This window comes from Micromys minutus (assembly GCF_963924665.1).
Source record: "Micromys minutus genome assembly, chromosome: 25".
In the NCBI taxonomy this organism is placed as follows: domain Eukaryota; kingdom Metazoa; phylum Chordata; class Mammalia; order Rodentia; family Muridae; genus Micromys; species Micromys minutus.
Genome location: NC_137960.1, coordinates 37,212,288 through 37,235,574, shown reverse-complemented (window position 1 = coordinate 37,235,574; position 23,287 = coordinate 37,212,288). Strand labels below are relative to the sequence as shown.

Here is a 23,287-nt window from a genome sequence, read left to right as displayed (position 1 = left end):
ATCAGGAAACAGGATGCAGATAGAGTGAGCTGGCACATTTCATGGTATGTATATGCATGTATTCATATGTATGTATTTTTAAATGTGCATCACAGGAAAAGCACAGCTGTGAAAGCAAGAAAAAGAGAAGTCGTCCATTTTAGCCAATGAACAAGTAACTCACTCACATGCCACCAACGACCCGGACTGAGCGGATCTGCGTGTTGAATCCCAGGGAGCGGAGATTGACTGTCTCGGCGTTCAATTCTATCTTCTTTCCTTTGAAGTTTTCTCTTTCAAAAAGAATAATTGTCGGTTCAGAAAATTCCTGTTTGGAGGTAAATTTGTTCATCTGTTAATGAAAAGCTTTTGTAGATAGCCTGAAGCAAAAGAGACACCGTCTACTCTCAGGGACAAGGCACAGGACCCTGCCAAGCTCTCCCTGTCTATAAACGTAGCCAGTTGGGATGTTTGTAGCCTGCACAGTCAGAGAGGAAGGGTGGCAGGGTGGGATGCTCTCCTACTGCACCTGAGAGCAGGTTACAGTAGACCACAGAAAAGCAGGGAAATGGAACAGCCCGCTCCTGGGGAAATGGCTGTATGCATGGAACACCAGCCCTTCAATGACATTTCTTTCATCTTAGAGTAAAAACCTCTTTCACCTTGGAGTAAAAAGCAAGACAAAGCTGGATGGACAATCACAGACATTAACAGAGAGGGCCAGAGCCTGTGGTAGCCTGGTGATATAAGGCAGTGTTCTTAGGAGCCTGGGAGCCTTCCTTTCACACGTACTTCTGCTGTCTGGAGTTTTGGGTCAGGTGATTTGGACTTCCAAGCCTAGGTTAGATGATTGAGCATTCGAGGCATATGGTGTAAGTGGGAGCCCACTTTAATAGCCAGTGACGAAGGTTCTGTAGGCTCATGTTTCCAAGCCCTCTTGTAGGAGTTATTGTCAGGAGGAGACAAAAACCACAGGTAGAAGCCACATTTTAGAGAGGACAGCAGCTCCCAGGAGATTTCCAGACAGAGAAAAGCAGAAGTTTACGCTTTTTCTCATGTGGCAGACGCTCCACCCTAGGCTCTAAAGATAATACTCCCGACATCATAAACGACACATGAAAAAAGCGCACGGGGATCAGCCTGCTTCCAGCTGTGTGGCTTGGGTGAGACACAGCAGTGTTCATTAACGCGTGTGTGCCCTGATGTGCAGGACAGAGGCTGTCTGCCATCAGCGACCGGTAGAGCGCTGTGTGGAGATCGGTCCCCTAGCGCAGGAATACACAAAACACACAGGAGGGAACCAGACAAAACTACGGGAGTACTACTTTGCATGTTTACTGTGTACATGGAGATGGGGTGCCGATAACATCCAATACACCCAAATATACCGTCAGAAATAATCGTGTGTGGGAAGTGAACCCCTGGGGTTCATTACAGTTGGAAACACATAGGGCAAAGGATATGGCTCAGACATATATTGCTTGCCTAGCATGCATGAGGGCCTGTGTTTGGTACCCAGCACCACAGAAACCGCTAACTCAGACACACAAAATGTGTAACTTCATTCTGGTAGATCTCTGTAATAGAAACTTAACAGGCTATCTCATCTTTAAGTGACCAAATGATGTAAAAATATGTGCCAAGAAGGGATGGCACCAGGAAATTGCAAATATATACTTGTAAGCTTGTACAATTCTAGGCACATTGATTTTTTTTTTTTTTAAAGTTTTATTTCATGACCTGGATTGTTTTGTTTTGAAACAGGGTTCAATATAGCCCCTGCTGGGCCCAGATTCACTATGTGGCTAAGTGTGACCCTGAACTTCTGATCCTTCTTCTAACTCCCAAGTGCTGAAAATCCAGATGTATGCCACTGTGCTCAGAGTGTGGGGCTGAAGATCCAACCCAGGGCTTAACCTCCAGGCATTCTCCCAGCTGAGCCACTCGCCAGCTTTCGTCTATAGGCTGATGAGTCTACATTACCTCATTGCTACTGTTTTCCTGCCTCAACAGCATCCTTTGACTTATATAGGCGAGCAGGCAGACATGCTACGAAGCCAGCACACACATTCTTCCTACATTTAAGACTAAAATCAGAGGAATGTTTAAAGCATTTTATGAGACTAGCTACCAAAAGCAAGTAATAGTTTCCAAAACTATAGACACACCTAGATGTAAGTATATGGGCATCATCATGGTCTTGTTCCATTTAATATATTAGTTTGATTAGCTCACATGAAAGATCCTGTCCGAAGGGAACACTATCAGCTGGACTAGAACATGGCTGATAGTCTGGGTTGATGAAAAGTTTAAGCAGGACTGGAAAGAGGGTAGTGAGTAAGACATTTGTTGCTCTTTCAGAGGACCCTGGCTCTTTCATAGTGCTCACATGGCAGCTCACAAACATTGTTTTTAACTCCAGTTCCCAAGGATCCAATGTCCTCTTCTGGGCTTTGCAGGCGCTGGTGTGTGGCACACAGGCACACGTGCAGGCAAAACACCCATCCACATAAAACGTTGAAAAAGGACAGAGTGACAATAGGCACAAGGGATTTCCACAGACTAATAATGAGACTCAGAATCTAGGGAAAGAGATGGCTGACAGAAACCTTCCCTCACAGCGCCACAGGATTCAGGAAGCAGAGGTGGCCAAAGATGAGACAGTTACAGTCCATACACTAGATGCACAGGCAACAAAATGGACAGCTCTTCAAAAATGGCAGCATTAATATCTGAGTCATAGGACTGAGAATGGTACATAATTATGGTATAAGATTAAAGGCTTTACCCACATGCTTTTTAAATATACACATTTTACAAGAATATTCAAGCTGTGCCCATCCAACACCAAGCACAGCTACAAAGGAAGAGGAAGGGAAATGAGAGTCAGGAAAAAGAGAGGACATGGGGGAAAGCAGGAGAGGGTCTTAAAATTAGCAGATGGCCATTGTGCATGCAAATAAGTGAACATTCAAGCGAGAAGTCAGAGAGAGTAAGGAAGAAACCTGGTTTTAACAGACACCAAATGCACAAAAGCTGGGGGTCGAGAGATGGTTAAGAGCGCTTGCTGCTCTTCCAAAGAACCCAAGTTTAGTTCAATGCCCAGTACCCACTTCTGATGGCTCTCTTTGCCTGTAACTCCAGTCCAGGGGGTCAGATGCCTTCTTCTGGCCTCTGAGGGCAGCTACACACACACACACACACACACACAGTCACATGTACATACTCACATGTGCACACACACACACACGTGTGTGCACCATAAATAAAAGTAAATATTTAAAAAGAAGAACAATACATATGTGCAGGGTAGAGCTCAGCTGTGGTCGAGCACAGCTGGAACCCGAGGAAGTCCTAGCTACTGGCCTCCTTGCTCCATCAGCAGTGTGAACAGCACACATCTGTCTGTATCTCTGGGGTCACACTCACAAAGTCTATGAAGCGAAGAGACTTCAGGGTTGCTCCAGGCAGGCATCCCATTGCCGAGAGACAAGGATAGTGGCCTTCTTCCAGGACATACTGATTGCCAGAGAAGTTTTCTCCATCATAGGCAACCCAGCTATAAAAGAAACGAACACAAGGTATGAAATGGCTGCGATCTTACTTAAGAAACGTAGTCTTTATGTCGGGCCTGATGCTGCATGTGTTTAATCCCAGCATTTGGAAGATAGAGGCAGATAGATCTCTGTAAATTTGAGGCCAGCCTGGTCTACACAATGAGTTCCAGACTTATATAATAAGAATTATATATTTTTAAAAATATGAAAAAAAAGAATCTGATTTTAGAGGTGCCTGCTATAAAATAATTATAAACATTCTAGCTAACTGATTTTTTTTTCTTTTAAAAAATCTGCAATACGGTTGCTAAATTTCATCTCGTGGCAATTTAATGTGCCTTGGCTGACTTACTTGGCAGAGATGAATATGGCTTCTTTTCTTTCCCACTTCCCAGCCTTTCACTGTGTTCCCAGCCAGTGCACCTACACACAGCAGGGTCCCTCCCCTGCCTGACAGTCCTGCAGCCTTCAGAGCTACCTAGCCACCTGCTCCTCACCGAGCCGAACCCCCAGATGATTTTCTTATTTATTTGTCTATTTTGGCACAGTACCTCACTGCCTTCCTGGCTGCCTTGAACCAGTCATCCTCCTGCCTCAGTCTCCCAAACAGCTGGTATTAAAGGCCTGGGCCACCAAGACCAGGTCTCCATTTACTGAAAACGTCCTTCTGTTCCTAATGCCTGGACTCCCCCACAGATGCTGATGCTTTTATATTTTAACCTGACATGCGCACTGAGGACTGTGTCAGGTTGTCCTATTGCTCAAGACATTTCAGAAGCATCACTGTCCCTGCTCCTTTGAAGTTCCTCTGGCAAGCTGAGACAGATGATAAACGATTAAAACCACGTGTGTCTGGCACCAGGAAATGAAGTAGGACAGAAGAGGATGGGGGCGGGGTAGGTGGGTGAGCCAAGAATCTGAGACTCTCCCCCTCGCTTGGTCTGTATCTGACCCACAGGAACTGAAATGTTAAAGGCACCATCACTACTGTTACTAGGATGGATTCCCTTGGCCTCTTTATGGGCTTCCTCGGCTTCTCCCATTCTTAGGAAGCTCTCATCAGATGGTTGCTTTCAGCACAGCACCTTGGCTCACTGCTCACCCACAGCCCCATCTGTGTTTCTCATGAACCCGTCAAACTCTGCATGTGCCCACAGGGAGTCAGATCCTCTTCTCCCCCAATCCAGGCTGATGTCACTTCTGCTGCCACAAGACCTCTCAGCCATGGCATTACCTCCTTCCTCTCCATCCCCCAGCCTCCCACCCCCAATCCCCGCCTCCCCCCCATGCAGAGTGCTGACCCTACTCCTGTCTGCCTGTAAGAAAACAGTCTGCCTTGGGAGGTAGCTAAGAGATTCCCCAGATCCAGCCCCCTTTACAGATGCACAGAACCCTTCTGCACACTGAGAGTTCATCCCATATTGGCACACACATCCTCTGACCTCTGGCCCCAGAGGCTACAAGCAAGCTTCCCAACCGACTTGGTGGTTTTTACGGTGCCAGCCACCCGCAGGAGCAGAATTCTCTACCCTAGTGATCTGCCTCTGCTCCTCCATCAGCTTACCTGCCTCCCAAAACTCTGCAAGACTTGGTCTGAAATGAATCATCAATTTGGTCTATTGTCTCTTCAAAACTTTGACTTTGACCTTGGAACTGTGGCTCTGAGAACAAGTGAATCTTTGAGAGAGAGAGAGAGAGAGAGAGAGAGAGAGAGAGAGAGAGAGAGAGAGAGAGAGAAAATTAACTGCCTGAACATGTTCAGGTTATTAGTTTTTTATTTTTCTGTGTATGTGTATTTTTGCCTGCATATTTGTGTCTGTGCACTACATGTGTGTCCGGTGATTATATAGGTCAGAAGAGGGTGTCAGGTTCTCTGGGACTGCAGCTAGACAGTTGTGAGCTGCCGCCCTGGGAGTGCTGGGAATCAAAGTTGGAGGAACAGCCGGTGCTCTTAGGCTCTGCATCTTAGCTCAGTTCCTTAAATGATGGCCCAGACCTGGGCTGCTGGCTCTTGTTATAGCAAGCCGGTGTGAATTTTATACATTCTTTAATTTTCTAATAGATAACTCATGATCCACAGGTTGGCTGTACCACCCATGGGACGACAGAAACTGCTGCTACAAGCTGTGAGGGATGTTAAAGCCTTATTGTGGCCATAAGTAATTGTTCATGGGCTCGAACATTAACAACAGACTAGATCTGGAAGCATGCAGTCTCATTTCCCTCCCTCTCTAAGGGTGATACTTGCTGACGTTTTAGAATCTCTGTGTGCCAATAAAAGAGGCTCCAGTGGTGTGTGTGCTTCTGTGTGTGATTATAGCTGTCAAAACATTTGCGTTAAAAAGCCTAAATAGGGCTGGAGAGGTGGCTCAGAGGTTAAGAGCACTGACTGCTCTTCCCGAGGTCCTGAGTTCAAATCCCAGCATCCACATGGTGGCTCACAACCATCTGTAATACGGTCTAATGCCCTCTTCTGGTCTGTCTGATGTACTACTCATGTACATTAACTAAATAATACTTTTAAAAGTGGCGAAAGTGACCCGAGAACCAGCATGGCAAAGGCGTGGGTGACACTGTACAATGCAGACACAGAAAATATGAGTGCATTTACAATGTGCTGAGATAGCTGTGTGCCAGGACCTCGGATGCAGACTTACGTATATCCATGAAACCCATTCTATGTAATGAAATTAAATCCAGCATTTTATTACAAAAGTACTATATAACAATTTAGACATGGGTCAGTGCCATTGATGAAGTACCACTGTAATGTTTTCTGAACTAAGAATGGGCAACCTTCACAAAATGTCCCACACATCTGGCATTTATATGCACTTTTTCAATGGGAAACGAATAGTCCGTAATATAGAACAATTTATTTAAAGTTACCTGATTTCGTCTTCTTGGACCAGTGAAAGAATCCTAAGCATTTTATAAAAAGAAGAGGAAAAAATGGTTACTAAAGTAGTTGTGTTAAAAATTTCTTTTCTTGGACATTAACAATTTCTTTTAAACTTATGCCAGAATATTTCCTGTGGTGATCATCACACAAACCAGAAGCCATGAAGGGAAGCCGGGGCTGAGGTGGTGTTCGCATAAAAACGAATTCCTTACCAGGCATATGGGTTGAACGGACGAGATCTTACAATTTTTGCCTCCCCAATCCTCAAAACTGGTGTAGAAACCTTTATCCAGGACATATTGCTCTCCTGTGAAGTCGGGGTTTTCATAGGCTACCCACCTACAGGAACACAGCGCCAGTTAATGTTGGCCTTACTTTACACATAAACTACCTCCCACATCTGAAAAAATAAAGGTTTTGCAGATCAGGAATCCCCCTTTCGTTTTTCACTAATATTTAAGAGCAGATTGTTTTTTTTTTTCTGTCAAATCCAGTGTTCAAAAGAATGTCTCTATGCAATCTATTTGGTGTTTCTAAAGTCTAACTTTCTAAGCCTCTACAAGCTTCAATGAGAATAATTTTGTGTTGTGATTTTTTTCCCCCTATTTCCATGCCGAGGAAATATGCTGAATCTTAAAAAGGAGTCAAATTCTTTTCTTTTCTGTCTTTTTTTTTATAAGTAAGAACTCTTTTTCCACATAGATTTCTGCAGACAGATCTTAACAGGAAGAGATGCCTCATATATAACAAATCACAATGAATACTAAAACCTAAAACAAAGGAAAGTACTTTTTTTTTTTTTCAAAATGGTATTTCCAACTTCACACATCTGTAGAAAAGTACTGACTTCGCATCAGCCTTGTGCCGGAAACCAAAGGGACCCGGAGGATACAAGATGAAGAAGACACATCCCCTGCCCTTGAGCATCTGTTGTGACACTGTGGTGGGAGGGGACCTGTCTGAAGTGTTGCCCCAGTGAAGGCCAGAAGGTGAGAAAGCCTGACACCCACCAGGCTTTGTGACCTGCCTGCCATGTTCTCGTAGTGTCTGTAACACAACTGAAAAGATTCCCACAAGAAGGACAACCACTCAGAAAAAAAAGAACACTTCAGAAACTGACTGGTCAGGAGAAGCTGAAGTGCTAACTTCCAAAAGCTCACCCGGGGCCGTCTGAATGCAGACCCGGGCTGTCTCAGAAAACAAGTCCTTCCCCTCCCCTAGTCCAGTACCACAGTTTGGACCCTGGATCTCTCTGTGGTCCTGACATTTACTTTCAGGAATGCTGACGGGCGGGGGGGTGTCTCTTAACTTTTGAAAAACTGTTTTCTGATATGAAGGAGCCGGGACAGCTCTGTGCTGAGCCAGAGACGCTGCCCGGCACAGGTGACTTCCAGTGCCACCTTTGCACACATATCTTGGGTAAGCCTGTGGTCAAGGAACCACAACAGAGAGCCTTGCTCCAGCCACGGGTGTCTCTTCCTAAGGGAAACCACAGACACCAGAACTTGCAAACAAAAACAACAATTAAAGAACACAGGTCATATGACAGGAAGCTTTGCCTGAGCTCTGAGCACCAGTGGCTTCAGGCCTTTTGGGTTGACTTTCAGGAGAGGAATCACCTGTGGAGAGAGAATCTGAGCCAGGACAGGCGCCTGCCCTGCAGGGCCCTCTCAGGTCCTTGCTGGTAGTTGTTAAACTAGTGTGTGTGTGTGTGTGTGTGTGTGTGTGTGTATTTCTCCATGGAATTATATAAACAGCTGGTAAGCAAACTCACAACGGTGAGTCAGCCTGCGTCTCATTCAGACAAAAAACCAGGAGCAAGAAAGTACACTGAGACATGGCTTGACCTGAGAGCAAAGCTCTTCTGAGCCCCAGCTGCATCTTTGGGATCTGTCGTGGTTAATCTACGTATACTTGGGACTCGTGGAAATCCCGCTGCGTCCTTGCTCCAGTGGGTTTGGTTCATGAGTCATTTTCTGCTGAGTTAGAGGACAGGTAACCAGAGAGAAGTACAACCTCGCAGGCCCAAGCCTGGTGGAAAGAGGACAAACCTACCCTTCTGTGGAAGAGTAAAAATGGAAAAACTCAAAACAAGAAAACATATCTTTCTTTATTTAGGTTCTCATTGTATTCCTGGATGGTCTAGAACTTGCTACCCAGAGCAGACTAACTTTGAACTCACAGAGATGCCTCTGCCTCTGATGCTGAGATTAAAGGTGTGGGCTGCCACACGGGGCTTATTTTTATCTGAACTCTAGAAATGCTTTGCTTTGCTATTAGATATTTAAAAGTTATCCCAGCTTCCTCTGCTTGGGTAGGGGCATAGCTCATCATGGGAGCTGACAGCAGCCCTGGTTCAGGTGGCAAACCCCAACTGCTTTCAATAGAACCAATGTCAGCTTCCTTCCTACGTCCTCTTAATAACCTTATCAGCTAGAAGAAATCAGAGGGTCACCAGCTAGATCATGAGAACAGTTTCCCACGATAGAGATCTGGCATCTGCCCCGATGCTCCTGGGACTTCAATCTGTGGGAATGACCCTAGGGCCAGCCACACTGCAGCCACCTCTACTTAAGCATGTACTACAGACCCACATCATGGAATCAAAGACAAACCTGGACCCTGAGCCTGTGATGAGTCGGCAGAATAAGAGGCAGCCATGGCTGAGGGCCACGGGTGAAGAGGCCCGCCCTGGGGAAAGCCACAGAAACAAGCCCAGGCAAGAGCGTTTGCACCATCCCAAATACCAAGTCCTGCCTGCAGCAAAATGTTTTTGCCTGATTGGTCTGGTCACTGTCACTGTTTTCAGACAGGTTCCGCCTATGTATCCGAGGCTGGCCTTGAACTCAGTTTTTCCTCTTGTAAGTGCTGAGTGTGCAGGTCTGTGCGACGGTGCCTGGCCCGAAACCAACTCTTCTCCCGGCTTTTTATTTGTACAGCCAGTAAGTTCTATTTCTGTCACTTAGGCAGGTATGTTTTTGGTCAGTCACTCCCGCCTCAGTAGTGTCTCAGTGAAGGCACTGGTTAAAGCACTGGACGCCATTATCCCCAGCACCCAGGAGGCTGGGTGGGCAGCTGCCAAGGTCAGGTCGGCTGGGACGCACCAGACTCCATCCACTCTAGGCAGTCCGAACAGTAGCTTTTCCGTGAAAAGACTAGTGATAAAACACTAGCGGCATGCCACTGTAGGAGAGCCAAATGGGACTTTATCCCAACCTCAGGGTCAATGCCAGCTCACTGACAATCCACCCATTTAGAAAAAGGGCAGCAGGTCCAAATATTTCTACCGTGACCCCCCCCAAGAGCCTGCTCTATGTGGGGGGAGGTTATAATCAGAATAGTTCTTAGAACAGCCATGAGAGTGGAACCGATGTGAACACCAAGGCCCCGAGTTGATGTTTCCCTGTGAGGTGTTCACTGAGGACCGACTCTGTGTCACAGACTATGAGTTTATCAGAAATCTGAGCGAAACCCAAGCTTAAAAGCTTGACAGAACTACTTCACTTACACGCCGCTCAGCACGTTGATGGACTGTGTTTTCACTCCGTAGCCGGTCTCCTTTAAGTTGGCAACGATTCCTAAGACATCAATGCTGGAGCCTTTGGAGCCGAAGTTCTTCTCGCTGTACATTATCATGTGTGCATTTGAAAAGTCCTATTAAGAAAGAAAGAGTAACACGTAAAGGGTAGTCACTTACCGCCCCGAAAGGACCACATGTTAGCTGTTGGCGCCTCTTTAACTTACACTTAATATAGGCCGTAAGGACTGGAGCTCCCCACTGTAGCCTCCCCAGGCGTTCCAGTCCCTGTACTCTCCCTCCTCCAGCAAATACTGATGGCCAGCGAAGCCGCTCTTCTCATAAGCAACCCAGCTACAAGAGAAGGAGCAAGTGGCTCGTCAGACATTTCAAAGCCCCCCATGTTCCGGCTTTACTTACAAACACGAGTATAAAATCTGACATGAATTTGTGAAATTCTCTGCATCTAGAAAGGGCCGCGTATAAATAAATGTATGTGTTTTCGTTAGAATTCTTTAATGTTGAAGAGAATTTGTTTAGAACCAATCTAAGAAACATGCTAGGGTTCTGTAAAGGAGTATAGTTGTGTGTATGCCTGTGTATGCATATGTGTGTGTGTGTGTGTGTGTGTGTGTGTGTGTGTGCATTTGGGTGCTTGGTTGTGTATGTTCAATAATTATGATGAGGGGCTGGAGAGATGGCTCAGCAGTTAAGAGCACCTTTTTCTCTTGCAAAGAATCCCAGCACCTACATAACAGCTAACAACTGTTAACTCCAGTTCCAGAGGATCTGACGTCATCTTTCTGACTCTTTAGACATTGCATGAATGTGGTGCACAGACAGACACGCAGGTGAGACGCTCATACACATAAAATACAGGTAAATAATTAAACAAAAAATTAAAAATGAAACTCAGCAAGCAGAATGACAAACTTTCTCCAAATAGTAATAAAAACACACGCGTTTGTCCATTTACAAGACAGCTTCGGTATAAACTCCTACTAGAAATGTGCAAGACCTATAAAATTCAAGAAGATCGTGAAAATTCAAAAGAAAATTAGTAAATGGTTCATTAGATTGGAACGTGATATTTTAAAAATCAATCTGTAAGACAGTTTTATGAGCTCCCTTCTAGTGTCCCTCCAGCCACTGTCTCAAGTCCAGCTCAGCAGACCCCACTAGGAATGTGGCTGGACACCGCCCAGCATGTGTGACACCCGGGGATTAAATCCTCAAAACACCCTACTCTCCACAAAACATCCCGAGACTATAATCAAGAATGCTGTCTTTGGGGAAGAGAGGGCTCATTTACTACCTCATCAGGGAAAAAGAGAAGTGGTTGCCAGTTATCGCTTCTACTTACACGCCTCTTAGAACTTTCATAGAGCCCACCGATGAAAAGGGCAAATGGTCATTTCCAGTTGTTTCTTCTGTCTCGTCTCCTTCCGTGATGAAGCTACACATTTCTGTCTCTAGCTCCATACACCTTCCTTCAAAGGAGGGCTTTTCATAAATAACTACCTGCAATAGAAGTGAGATATGCCAGTGATTTGGGAGAAAGGAGGAGTCCAAGTCCACAGACAGCCATGAGCTACATAATGAAAGTCTGACTTGGTTCAGCACAAACAGGACCAGCAAAATAGCTCAGCAGGTAAAAGCTGAGTACAATCTCCCCAGGCTCACATGATGAAAAGAGAGAGCCAACTCTCACCAAGTTATCCTCTGACCGTCACATGTTCCACGGCACATGAGCCAACATGTCTCCCCAACCCCTCTCTCTCACACAGACACAGACACACACACACACACACACAAACACAAACAACAATAATAAATGGCACTAAATCCTGGAATATAAACAAAAATTTTCTAATCATATATAAAAATCAACTACATAATAGCATCTACTAATATAGTTAGACAAAAATCATTAGGTCCTCCCCTCCTTCCACTGATACTGTGGACTCCAAAGGCAATGTTTAAAAGATATTAAAGAGTCAGAGGATTCTAAAGTTGATTTGGAAATGGTAAACAACCACGGTGCATGGGACAGGTGTAGGAAACAGCAGTGTCGGGTGTATCTGGAGCAGGAGGAGCTTCAGATGGAGCTGGACTCCTGGGTCAGCAGGCAAAGGCTGAGCTCAGCCTCCCCAGACTAACCAGTGCAGCTGAAGAGCTCTCTTCTGTTGCCAGCCATGGGCTCAGCAATTAGCAAATCCAACCAGGAATGGTAGTGTGAACCTTGGAGGCCATGCTAAGATAACCAGTTCTGTTAGCCTCTTACTGAAGTTTAGTGGGAGGGAGATTTAGAGGGAAGTCACATTAGCACTATAATCTTTATAGAATGTAGAATGATTTCTCTCTTCTCTGCTCCCTCACTTCAGACACATACACCCCTCCTCTCCCTCCCTCCCTCCCTCCCTCCGATCCCCCTTCTTACCTTAGGATCTGTAGGGAATTCAACTTTTCGGCCACCCTAAAACAAAACAAAAAACCAGCATAGTAAAAAACCCAGTTCCCACTGAGAGTGCTCAGTGTTACCACAGTAGTTGAAGCACACAGTGTGACTACTTTATGGTTTGTTTTAATTTTTATAAGATGATGCTGAAATTATCAAAGGGAGATGAAGACACAAGACAGTATCTACAGCAAGACTCGCAGGATATGCACACCTAGTGTGTGCTTCTGTTCTGGTTTTGGTTTGCTTGTTTGTTGTTTTGAGTGCAGAGAAATCAGACCCAGAGTCTTGCAGTGACCCAGATCAAGCAGTGTTCCACTGAGCCACATCCAATCCCCTTGGTTTATTTTGCTTTGTACTGTTTTTAAATAGGAAAATTTCTTACACAATTTTAATTTGTATCCCAACAGTCAGTGCTAAATTTCTCTTGTTCTTCTGAGACAGGGTCTCACACACCAGGAAAACCAGGCTAGCCTCAAATTTGGGACCATCCTGACTCGACCTCCTCAAACTTCTATTCCTTATTTCTCTTGCTAAATATCCCGAAGACTTGATACGTCTAGACAAGACATCTCACAGGAAGTGAGTTCTGCCTCTGCATTGGCAATCCTGCATGGGCTGGTCCTTCCCAAGTCAAAGCCTAGGCTGGACTCCACGGCTCCCTCTGGTTCCACTCCCGGCCTCACCTTTACTTAGTATTTCCTGCCTGTCCCCGGGAGGCATCTGACTTTGCAACCACAAGCCTACAAAAGTGGTCAAGTTCACACAGCAGGAAACAATACGAACTAACGTTTAGATAACAGTTAAAGCCTCTCAAAGGATGGTGTTGTTCCACATTTGTTATAAAAGAGGATTTCTTAAGTAAAACAACAAAACTAAAATCAGAGAGGAGAGTATTGCCTAATAATATTAAACAGGCAAAATTCAGTTAGCTGATAAACTGGGAGATGTTTTTGTATGAGTTTAAAAACTGCAGCCAAAATCTTCAAATAACCTAAATAAACCAAAACCGTAAGTAGGCTAACTCAACCAGCAAGCTGGACCTTATACAGCCAAGGGGGCACCTTCTTAAAAAATAGTCTTTGAAGGCTGGAGAGATGGCTCAGCGGTTAAGAGCACTGGTTGCTCTTCCAGAGGTCCTGAGTTCAAATCCCAGCAACCACATGGTGGCTCACAACCATCTGCAGTGGAATCTGATTCCTTCTTTAGTGTTCGTGAAAACAGAGTATTCACATGCATAAAATACATTAAAAAATCTTTAAGAAAAAATAGTCTTGTGGGGGAAGGCTCAATAAACTTCAGTTTTAAAACCATCAAGTTGCTGTTTAATAAGCTTGAGACGACTCAGTCATGCATTCCCAAAACTAATAAAACTGGGGATCTTCGAAAGTGGATTTAATTAAAAAAAGAAAAGCCTCAAGTCATCTGCCTTGAGATCTGCAGATAATCAAATCATACGTATCTAATTTTCTGTGTCAGGCTGGCTCTGAAGACACCTGCACGGTGGACTTTCACAAGCAGGTTCACAGCAGAAGCTTTATCTTGGTGTTGAGTGAACACATCAAGCCGCACAGCCCAGAGTCTAGTGTGGTAGCCTCATGCCAGCAGAGCAGCCAGGGGGACAAGGAAGAGGAAGCAAGGGCTCCAGGTAAGGAGGATGAGCATTGACTGCTCGCCCCAGCTCCCCTTCCCCACTCAGCCCTGCCTCTTGGCATTACCCAGAGGTAATGCTGGTCCTCAGCATGCCCTGCATAGCTCTATGCCTGCGCTGGCCTCACATGTGTCCTCTGCCAGCTCCAGCGAGGGAATTCTGTTCCTGTTTGAAATTCGGTTGCTATTCAGATGGTTTTCCTAACTATGCCCCGCCCTTCCTCTTCTCCCACTGGCTATTCAGATGGTTTTCCTAACTATGCCCCGCCCTGCCTCTGCTCCCACTGGCTGGGGCTGTACACGTGATTGCTTCCACTTTCCATAAATACTTCTTTACTCAGTAGGCCTCTCTTGGCTGAGGCTTGGTGCAGACATCTACTCTGAGGCAGAAGATACCCTCAGTGCAAAGGGAATAGTCTTGTCCTCCTTTCTTAACCGGGAAATTGAGCAAGTTATTGCAATAGGACGCCTCTACCTGTTATAGATGCATGCAAAACAATAAGAGCTACTTTTATTGTTCAAAGTCACATCTGGTAGATTATGGAGGTCAAGCTAAGAGACTTGCTGCCTTCAGAAAACCGGCGTCAATGTCACGTTACCATTTTCAGAGGCCGCATGGATCCGATGTACGCTTCTTCCGTATCCCAGAAGGATAAGTCGGGGTATTCTCCGGGCTCCAGAATGAAGGGGACTCCTTGGAATCCAGGCTCTTCATAGATCAGCCATCTAAACACCCACCACGGAAGCAAAGAAGCAGGACCTTAGTGGTTAATTTGTTTCCTCCTGCCTGGTACGCGGGATCCCACTGGCAGGAGAGGCAAGAGTGTGGTCCCTCTCCCAGGAGTGGCTGTACCTGGGCCTTCAGACGAGCCAGCTATGAGGTGCTTCCCGCGGCCTGTGGCCTGTGATTTCCTCTTGGCTGGCTTGGCTACTAACTTTAAGCCATATTATAACTGCTTTTGCATGTAAATGTCTCTGGCACCTACTTAGAGACCCCGAGTTAGGCCACCTCAAGCCTTGTTCTAAGTTAGTATTTCATCTGTAAATGAAGACTCCAGGCTTTGTTATTTATCTTAATTATCTCCCAAGGTGTCAAAATGTGTAGCCATGGATCCCTTCCAATGTCTAGAAGGACCACCGCCTAGACTTTCAGCTAGGCCTCACAACAGTTAAGTCATTTGTCCCAAGCCAGGGTTGCTTGGAACTGACCCCTGACTCCGACTTTTTCAACCCTTCACAGCAGGTGTTTCCCCACTTCCAGGAGTGTACCAAACACAATCTGTTCTTCTCTCTGTCACCAGCATCCTTAGTGTGCACCCTCAGCCCACACTGCTGTTGTCAGAGGTCTGAAGGTCCAAGGGCTGCCTGTTCCTAGGTGGCAACACCTTCTGAATGCTTGGTTCTGATCCTAGAGACATGAAATGCCACATCCTTGTATTGGGCTTGTCAGCTGTCACTTCCTCTTTGGTCAGGGAATGGCTGCCCCACCTACTCTTGAGCAAAGGCCGGGAAGCCATAAAAGCATGCCCACTGGAGCTAAGGGCATGTCTCTGGGAGGGTACAGCTACTGGAGAAGTGAGTTATATAATTCAGATGTTGTTTTCCCTCTGAAACACAGGCTGGCTTCCCCCCACCCCCGTCTTTCCTTTCCGATCTCAACCCCACACAAGTGATAAGTTTGTGAGTCTGGCTGTACCACCTGCCTGGGGTACTCTACCAATCAAACTATGTTCCCAGATGTTAGGCCAAAACGGGGAGCTTGAAATAAAACCCTTCATAGAAAAACAGGGTCTGAGGATGGGGATGCTTTTCTCTTGTTTCTGATTTGAGCTGAACACCCATTATTACTGAAAGTTCGTGTTAAAGATGCTCTTGGACCTTCTTTTAGACTAATTACCCAGAGATTTGCCACCTAGTTCCTACTAAAGATCGGCCAACAGGTACACAAAAAACTAAGAGGCCCCATGGCCTATTAAGTGGATACCAAAGCCAATCACTAGTGTCCTAAGGCAAGATCACAGTAACATGGGGGGGGGATATAAGGGGAGCAGAGCAGCCAGGAGGAGGTCTGCATGAGCATGCTGGGGTGTCCCATTCTAGCTAACAAAAATACACTCAGACCGTATGGTCAAGTCTCCTTTTCTGTGCAAATGTTACCCTTTAGAACAAGTCAACTAAGGGGGAAAGAAACCTGCCTTTTAAACAGCCTGCAAAACCTCTAAGCCAGAAGGCAGCAGGCTGTGGGGTCTCACTAGCTTCCTGTATCTAAACCATGATAGTCTGGAAGACACATACATTCCTGGGGCCCAGAGCCGGCTCAGCATGCTAGCCAAGGAAGGGAGGTCCTGCAGTGACAGCTGTTGAGTCTGACTCACAGGGATGGCTGTGACTTCTCACAAATGGTATGGGTGCCTCATGTAGTAACCCTGACATTTTGAAATAATCTTTTTTCTTTTTTTGAAAAAAGATTTATTTATTTTTATTTACAGTGTTTTGCCTGCATGCATGTCTGTCTATAATACTAGATGCCCTGGAACTGGAATTACAGATGGTTGTGAGCTGCCATGCAGGTCCTCTAGAAGAGCAACCTGTGCTCTTAACTGCTGAGCCACCTCCCTAGACTTGAAATGATGTTTTTAAAGTAGCCTTCTCTTGAGGGCTCTCCTTCTTTGGGCTAATCTGTAATGAATGGATCTTTTATCTGACAGTACAATTTCACTCTCCTCGAAGCACGTGGGTTAGTTACTTGGCATCTACGGAAGGGGGGACTCTGCTAGAAGCAGAACATATAAACTGGTGAATTCGCAAGGCTGTGTCATGAGAGTCCTCTTTCCAGGAGCCAATGCTAGGGACCTTCTGAGTAACTGGGACAGACATTCACATATGCACGTGCACTCTGAAAATCATACGCAGAGCCTTGGGAGATCGGGGAATTTTCTTTAGGCAATGCCATTTCTGTTTCTAAAGAAACCTTTTTTCTTCTTCATTGTACTGAGGTAATGAGCTATGCTCGTTAAAGTATGGTTTGTGGCCATATCAACTGTACTGCACGAAGCATGTGGTTATTTTTAACCACCATGAATATTTATAAATGTATGCATCAAAATATACATGATGAATGTGCATGAGTGTATGCATAAGGGACATATATGATGAATGTGCATGAATGTATGCATAAAGAACATATATGATGAATGTTCATGAATGTATTTATAAGGAACATATATGATGAATGTGCATGAATGTATTTATAAGGAACATATATGATGAATGTGCATGAATGTATGCATAAGGAACATACATGATGAATGTGCATGAATGTATGCATAAGGAACATATATGATGAATGTTCATGAATGTATGCATAAGGAACATATATGATGAATGTATGCATAAGAGACATATATCATGAATGTGCATGAGTGTATGCATAAGGGACATACATGATGAATGTGCATGAATGTATCCATAAGGGACATATATGATGAATGTGCATGAGTGTATTTATAAGAACCATACATAAGTACTGCTGAATAGTGGCCACTGATCTTTCTATTAAAAATGTGTGTTATCATTCCTGTAGAAATGCTCTTTCATTCCATGAGAAAAATCAGTCTTATGATGTGTGTTTGTTCTATGAACAATTAACTTTTAAACTGACCACCTAGCAGGCAACACTAAACTGAGCATGGCCAACTAGGTCCTAGGAGATGTGATTGGACATAAACATTGGCCAAATATTTGTGAAAATCAACTGAAAATTAAATGTGAGGATATTCAAAACCTCTGATTAACTTGGCAAAGGAGGGGTGTGGGAGGCCCCGTGCTAACTACACAGGCAAACTCGACGTTGTCAGTAGGCAGGTGGCTAGTTTGTCATGTGTTGACACATCACAACATGGCGCCCCCTCACAGGAAGTGCCCTTGCCAAAACTGTCCAACCTAAACCACACCATTCCTCCTAACTCTTCATACAACACACCATTCAGAGAAAAAAAGGACCACAGGAAAACAAACACTCAGCAAAACCTACTCTAAGACAGCTGGCTGAAGGTGTCAACAGCTCAGGGGCCACTGCAGAGGAGGTGGTAGAAAGACTGTGATTCAGAGGAACAGGAAGCTTGCTGTGACAGGGTGTCTCCTAGAAAGGTCAGAGACGCTAGACCCATGAGCCCTCACCAACACGCTGCCTAAACATGACCTGAGCAACACCACAGCCATGCCAGCATAAAAGGGGATAGATGGCGTGGAAAGGGAGAACTCATGAGGCCCCCAGCCCAGACGGAACCAGAAAAAACTAAGGGTGAAGGGGGAGGAAGTCCTCCCCAGGGAAGAGCCCTCAGATTGGTTATCCAATGACAAAAGGTCAGCCCTGACAACATACTTGTATCAGTAACAGTATAAAAGTGTGTGTGTGTGTGTGTGTGTGTGTGTAGTGGAAATTTCTGGTTGTGACATGTGATGCAGACTCATGAACCCGTTGACAGGACACATGACGCTTGGAGAGATTATAAGCAGGATCCAGCAGGTAGTGACAGAGAGCTTGCATAGCTGGTCATAGTTAGCCACGAAACACTTTGTTGGTCTTGAGCCTTCGCCGATCTACGAGCACCCTCACTGTGTGCACCGCTCAGCCTTCGGAATGTTTGCTTCTGATCCTAAAGACACTGCGATACCACATCCACAGGAGAATACATGTGGTTACTGTCACACAGCAGTGAAAACCACAGAAGCTCGGGCAAACCAACTGTGTGTGCTGTCTTAGGAGAGGGTTTACGTGTGCACAGGGAATGGGGCCAGAGCAAGTGACAGGGACCTGCAACACAGCTGCTAGTCACTCAGGCCAGGAGTTTGGTGGCAGGCTCACACAGGTTTGTGTCATTAGCTTCCCAAACGCACAGGCAGACACATGCCCTTCTGTAGACGACAACTATTTTTAGTAAAAGTGAGAAAAGCACAATTGGCTAGGGAGAAGCAGTTGCTTCATTTCAAATCATGGGAACTCTCCAGCTAACGACCCTGGTCCAGGCAAGGTGGCCCGTCTGTCTTCCCTGCTTAAATCCTACGTTCCCTCTGATGGTCTAAAATTCTTTGGTTTTATTAAAACGCAGCCTAGAACTACGCAAGCCTGCCTTTGCCTCAAGGACGATGAGGGCAAAGATTGGCCACACGATAAAGCGAAGGTTTAGATATCAATCATAATCAACAGAACGTGAAAGGCAAATCTAGTTAAGAATTACTCATTTCCTCAAGAAAGAATCTGAGAAGGCCAGTAACACCCTTAAAGGTACAGAGGAACTTAGTCTAGAGTTAACAGGCCCAGGGTCAAATGAGATAAAGGAAAGCACCCCACCCCCACCACACCCCACACCCACCACACCACACACCCAGGACTTCTCTGCTCACACCAATAGCAACAAGATGAGCCAAGTGCTTATTATCAGTTAAAACTTAACCTGGCCAGGAGTGGTGGCTCACATCTGTAATCCCACACTGGGGAGGACAGGGTGGATGGAGTGAGCCAGATACAAACAGTCCTCTCAGCTGAGCCAGACTTCCTTGGAGATCTGTAAAAGCATGAATGTCCTGAGCTCAGAAACTGAGTTCAATAAGCTGGACTTTGAACAGACGTTGTAGGCAGCTCTCAAGAGGCCACTGGCACAGAAAGGAAGAGCCAAAGGACACATTCAAAGGTGGTGGCCATAAAGACATTTTCTCTTACCAGTCTTCCAATCTCTCAACATAAGAGTGCCTAACGTCTTTTCCCTCAACCGTATCCACTGGGCTTTGGGATCTCATGTAGTACATAATTTAAAGTCTTCTCATGGTCATTTACCCTTTTAAAACTTGCTTTTATCTGCTGGGGACTGACCTCCAGGCGTTCTACACACTAGTCAAGCGCTCTCTCTCTGAGTTACATCCACAACTTGTTTGCTACCTTCTGTAAGCAGAGGACTCCCAGGTTCGACCTATAACCTTTCCTTGCAGCTCAGGCCCACACTTCTGCTTACCCTCCTGCCCTCTCGTGTGACCTCACAGTGGATCTCAGATTTAACCCATTCAAAACCAACTTTTGAATCCCCCTCTTCCCCCCTCATTCTTCCTGTAGGTCTCCATCTCAGAATAGGCCAAGCTTCAAGCCCATGCACCTAAATAAAATTTATTAGCAAATTCGGTCAGTTCTGCCTTCAAAATGTAACTCAAGTCTCACCTCTTTCTACCGCCAGTCCCTCAGCATGGAAGCCACATCACCTCTGGCTTCCCTACTGCTTTCTTCTCTCCCTCCCCCCTCCCTTCCCTTCTTTACAGCAGCCGGTCATCCTAAATCTGCCCTACTAAGTGCCCTTCCCTGCTGACAAGGCATCTTCATGCTCTCCCTGATACCAAGTCACTCACAGAGAGATGGTTGCTATGGCTTGGGCGTGTCCCTCAAAATACCCTGTTGAAACTTAACCTCCACTGGGATGTCCTAAGAGGGGATCAGGCTGGACCTTCAAGAGGTAACTCAGTCACCAATTCCATCATGGGGCCTCTTTCCTCATGGATAGAGTCACAGGAAAATATCTAAGACAGAGGGCTGGGTTTTTTCTAGGTGTGGTTCAGATTTTCAGACTAATAAAAGGACAGTCATAAAGGAGGTAACTAATCTATAACTTACTCCCTGTTACACATCCGCAGATAAAAACCCGTCCTCATCTTGAGTAGCTCCTGTGACAAGAAACATTCTACTTAGCAAGGTAGCTGTTTCCACTTCAACCACCAGGAAGCCAAAGCCTATTTCTCGGTCCCTAGCTGCTTCCTGCAGGTCCCCACGGAACACCAGACAATAGAGTTTCTTCTACCTTTCATCCCTTCAAAGATGCCTGCTACCCACTCGAAGCCAAAGCCCTATAGCCTCGCTTCCTCCAGTCGCCCAGATGGTTCCAGATCACGATTTCAGAGGACTAAAAACTGGCATTGGTGACCTGCAGGTTGCTTGGTTCCTCCAGCCTGCACAAGCCAACCACTTTCTGTGATGACAACAATGACAAACTGAGATTCTCAGCAGCCGACAGACATGACAAAGGAGCGCTTTCTCGTTTGCTCAGCATAGCTTAGATCACTTTATAAGCCAGACTATGAAGCTATGACACCTCTGGGTGCATGTCCCACTCCTAAAAACGTGTCAGTGTCCTCAGAATATGTAAATAGGTAGATATTTTATACAGTGTAGATAGTTACATATTACACTCGGCTTCACCGATCTCAGTATGCATCTCAGAAAGCTTACACAAAAATAAAATGTTTCAAAGAGATCTGGGTGGCAAGATGGCTCTGTGGGACAGAAGTGCATGACGCCAAGTCTGATGATGACCCAAACTCAGGGTGCATGAGTTTGCAAAGAGAAACTGATTCCTCAAAGTTGTCCTCTAACTTCCACACATACACTATGGCACACACATGCCACACACATGCATTTATATGTCTACACACATGTACACATATACCATAAATAAATAAATAATTGTAACTTTTCTAAGGATAGATTTTATATAAAATATCAAGCAACTTTGATGGGGTTTTTCTAGCATTTCAGCAGATAACCTTTCCTGTGCCTGGGCTCTACTTTAGAGACTGTGTCCTCTGTCCTACACCCTCACCTTTTCTCCTCATCTCCCCTGTCTCAGATACCCCCCTTTCCTTCAAAAATATTCTTATGGTTTCATGAGGCTTGCGTAGCCAACACAAACAGCACTGGGTAACAATAGCAAAGGAAGTGTGTTCCACTCAAACCCACCCCACTTGAAATACTGAATTCCATCCTTGAGATTATCAATGCATAATCCATTGCTCAGCTGTGAATGGCTTAAGTTTCTCTGTGATAAGGAAAATTCCTATGTGAAAAACTGTTTTCCATGGCAGGGATATAGCTTAGTGGTAAAGTCCTTGCTTAGGGTGCCTAAGATTAACCCCAACACAGGAAATGGAGGGAGGTGAAGAGGAATGGGGGTGGGGTCATAGTTCAACACCCAAAGCACTGTGGGTAAAGTATAAGGCATAGACACTGGAGTTTGGAGCCCCATACTGACTCTCTACATCCTCTGTAGTATTTCTATTGAAGCCTTATTAAAACTGCATTTGGAAGGGAAGACTTACGTGCCCCAGTGCACTTTGATGGAACATGTCTTCTGCATCACGCCGAAGCCCTGCATCTCCTCAGTGTCATCAAAGTAGGAGTTCAGGACTCCTAACCCTTCTGGCTCAGTAAACAAGTCAATTTGACTAATTCTGTAATCCTGAAAAAAAAAACACCCACATACATATATATTACAAGAACAATAAATATACCGTGTATTAAACTTGTAATAAATTTATTATTCTTTCTCTTGTGAAAACTGGAAATGTTATTTAAAAATTAATGTGTGTGTGTATAAGTGGCTGCATGTATGTATCACAAGCATGCCTTGTCCTGGTGGTGGAACTGGGGTTACAAAGTTATGTTCGCACAGCATATTTAGAAGATAAAGAAGAAAAAGAGATGGAGGAGGAAGGGCTGGAGAGGTGGCTCAGTGGTTAAGAGCACTTGCTGCTCTTGCAGAGGACCAGAGTTCCATTCCCAGCTCCCACAGCAGGCTTCTAGAAACCACCTGTGACTCCAGCCACAGAGGATCTGACACACTTCTAGATCCCACAGGCGTTATACACTCATGAGCGCAAGCCCCACCCCCCACATATACACAATTAAAAATACCTTCTCAAAAGCTCAAAAGGATAAACAATGTGAGAAACAACCTTAAGACCCATTGTGACTGGAAATGGCAAATAAATGTTGGTGAATCCCTCATGTACCACTCGAGAAAAAAATGGCACACTCGTCCAATGAAGTGTCCTGTGCAGCTTAGCCTCAAGCCAAGCAGTTACATGCAAAGCGTTTGCTGTATTAGCAAACAGGAGCTCGATCCCCGAGCTTGCCTTCCTGCACACATCTAAAGCTTTGCTCTAATCGATACGCATCAGTTCGGAATCACAGTAAGCAGTTACTCACAGGCTGTGATCCCGGAGAGAAGTCATGAAAACAGTGACTGAGGACTTTTGTTGATAGTTGATAGAAAAGGAACAATGATAGCATTGTATTTGCGATGCTTTCGAATTATACAGATAGGAGATTTGAATACGACCAACCAGAGGGCAAGAGCTCAAATAAGTAAAGGGACAGAGGCAGTCATGATGGTAAACTTCAGATG

At 45.3% G+C, this 23,287-nt stretch overlaps 1 protein-coding gene across 1 annotated transcript in view; it reads right to left on the bottom strand.

Moving 5' to 3' along the window:
* Positions 1-23,287, bottom strand: part of CRYBG1 (crystallin beta-gamma domain containing 1) — a gene marked incomplete at its 5' end in the record, with an annotated part of 173,251 nt that overhangs the window by 10,485 nt on the left and 139,479 nt on the right. Inside the window, 11 exons of the mRNA XM_080937906.1 lie at positions 168-307; positions 3,409-3,538; positions 5,101-5,213; positions 6,426-6,458; positions 6,651-6,777; positions 9,947-10,092; positions 10,183-10,309; positions 11,319-11,476; positions 12,396-12,431; positions 14,663-14,789; positions 22,200-22,339. Of these exons, the coding sequence (XP_080794032.1) occupies positions 168-307; positions 3,409-3,538; positions 5,101-5,213; positions 6,426-6,458; positions 6,651-6,777; positions 9,947-10,092; positions 10,183-10,309; positions 11,319-11,476; positions 12,396-12,431; positions 14,663-14,789; positions 22,200-22,339 (1,277 nt within the window). The remainder of the gene's footprint in view (positions 1-167; positions 308-3,408; positions 3,539-5,100; positions 5,214-6,425; positions 6,459-6,650; positions 6,778-9,946; positions 10,093-10,182; positions 10,310-11,318; positions 11,477-12,395; positions 12,432-14,662; positions 14,790-22,199; positions 22,340-23,287) is intronic.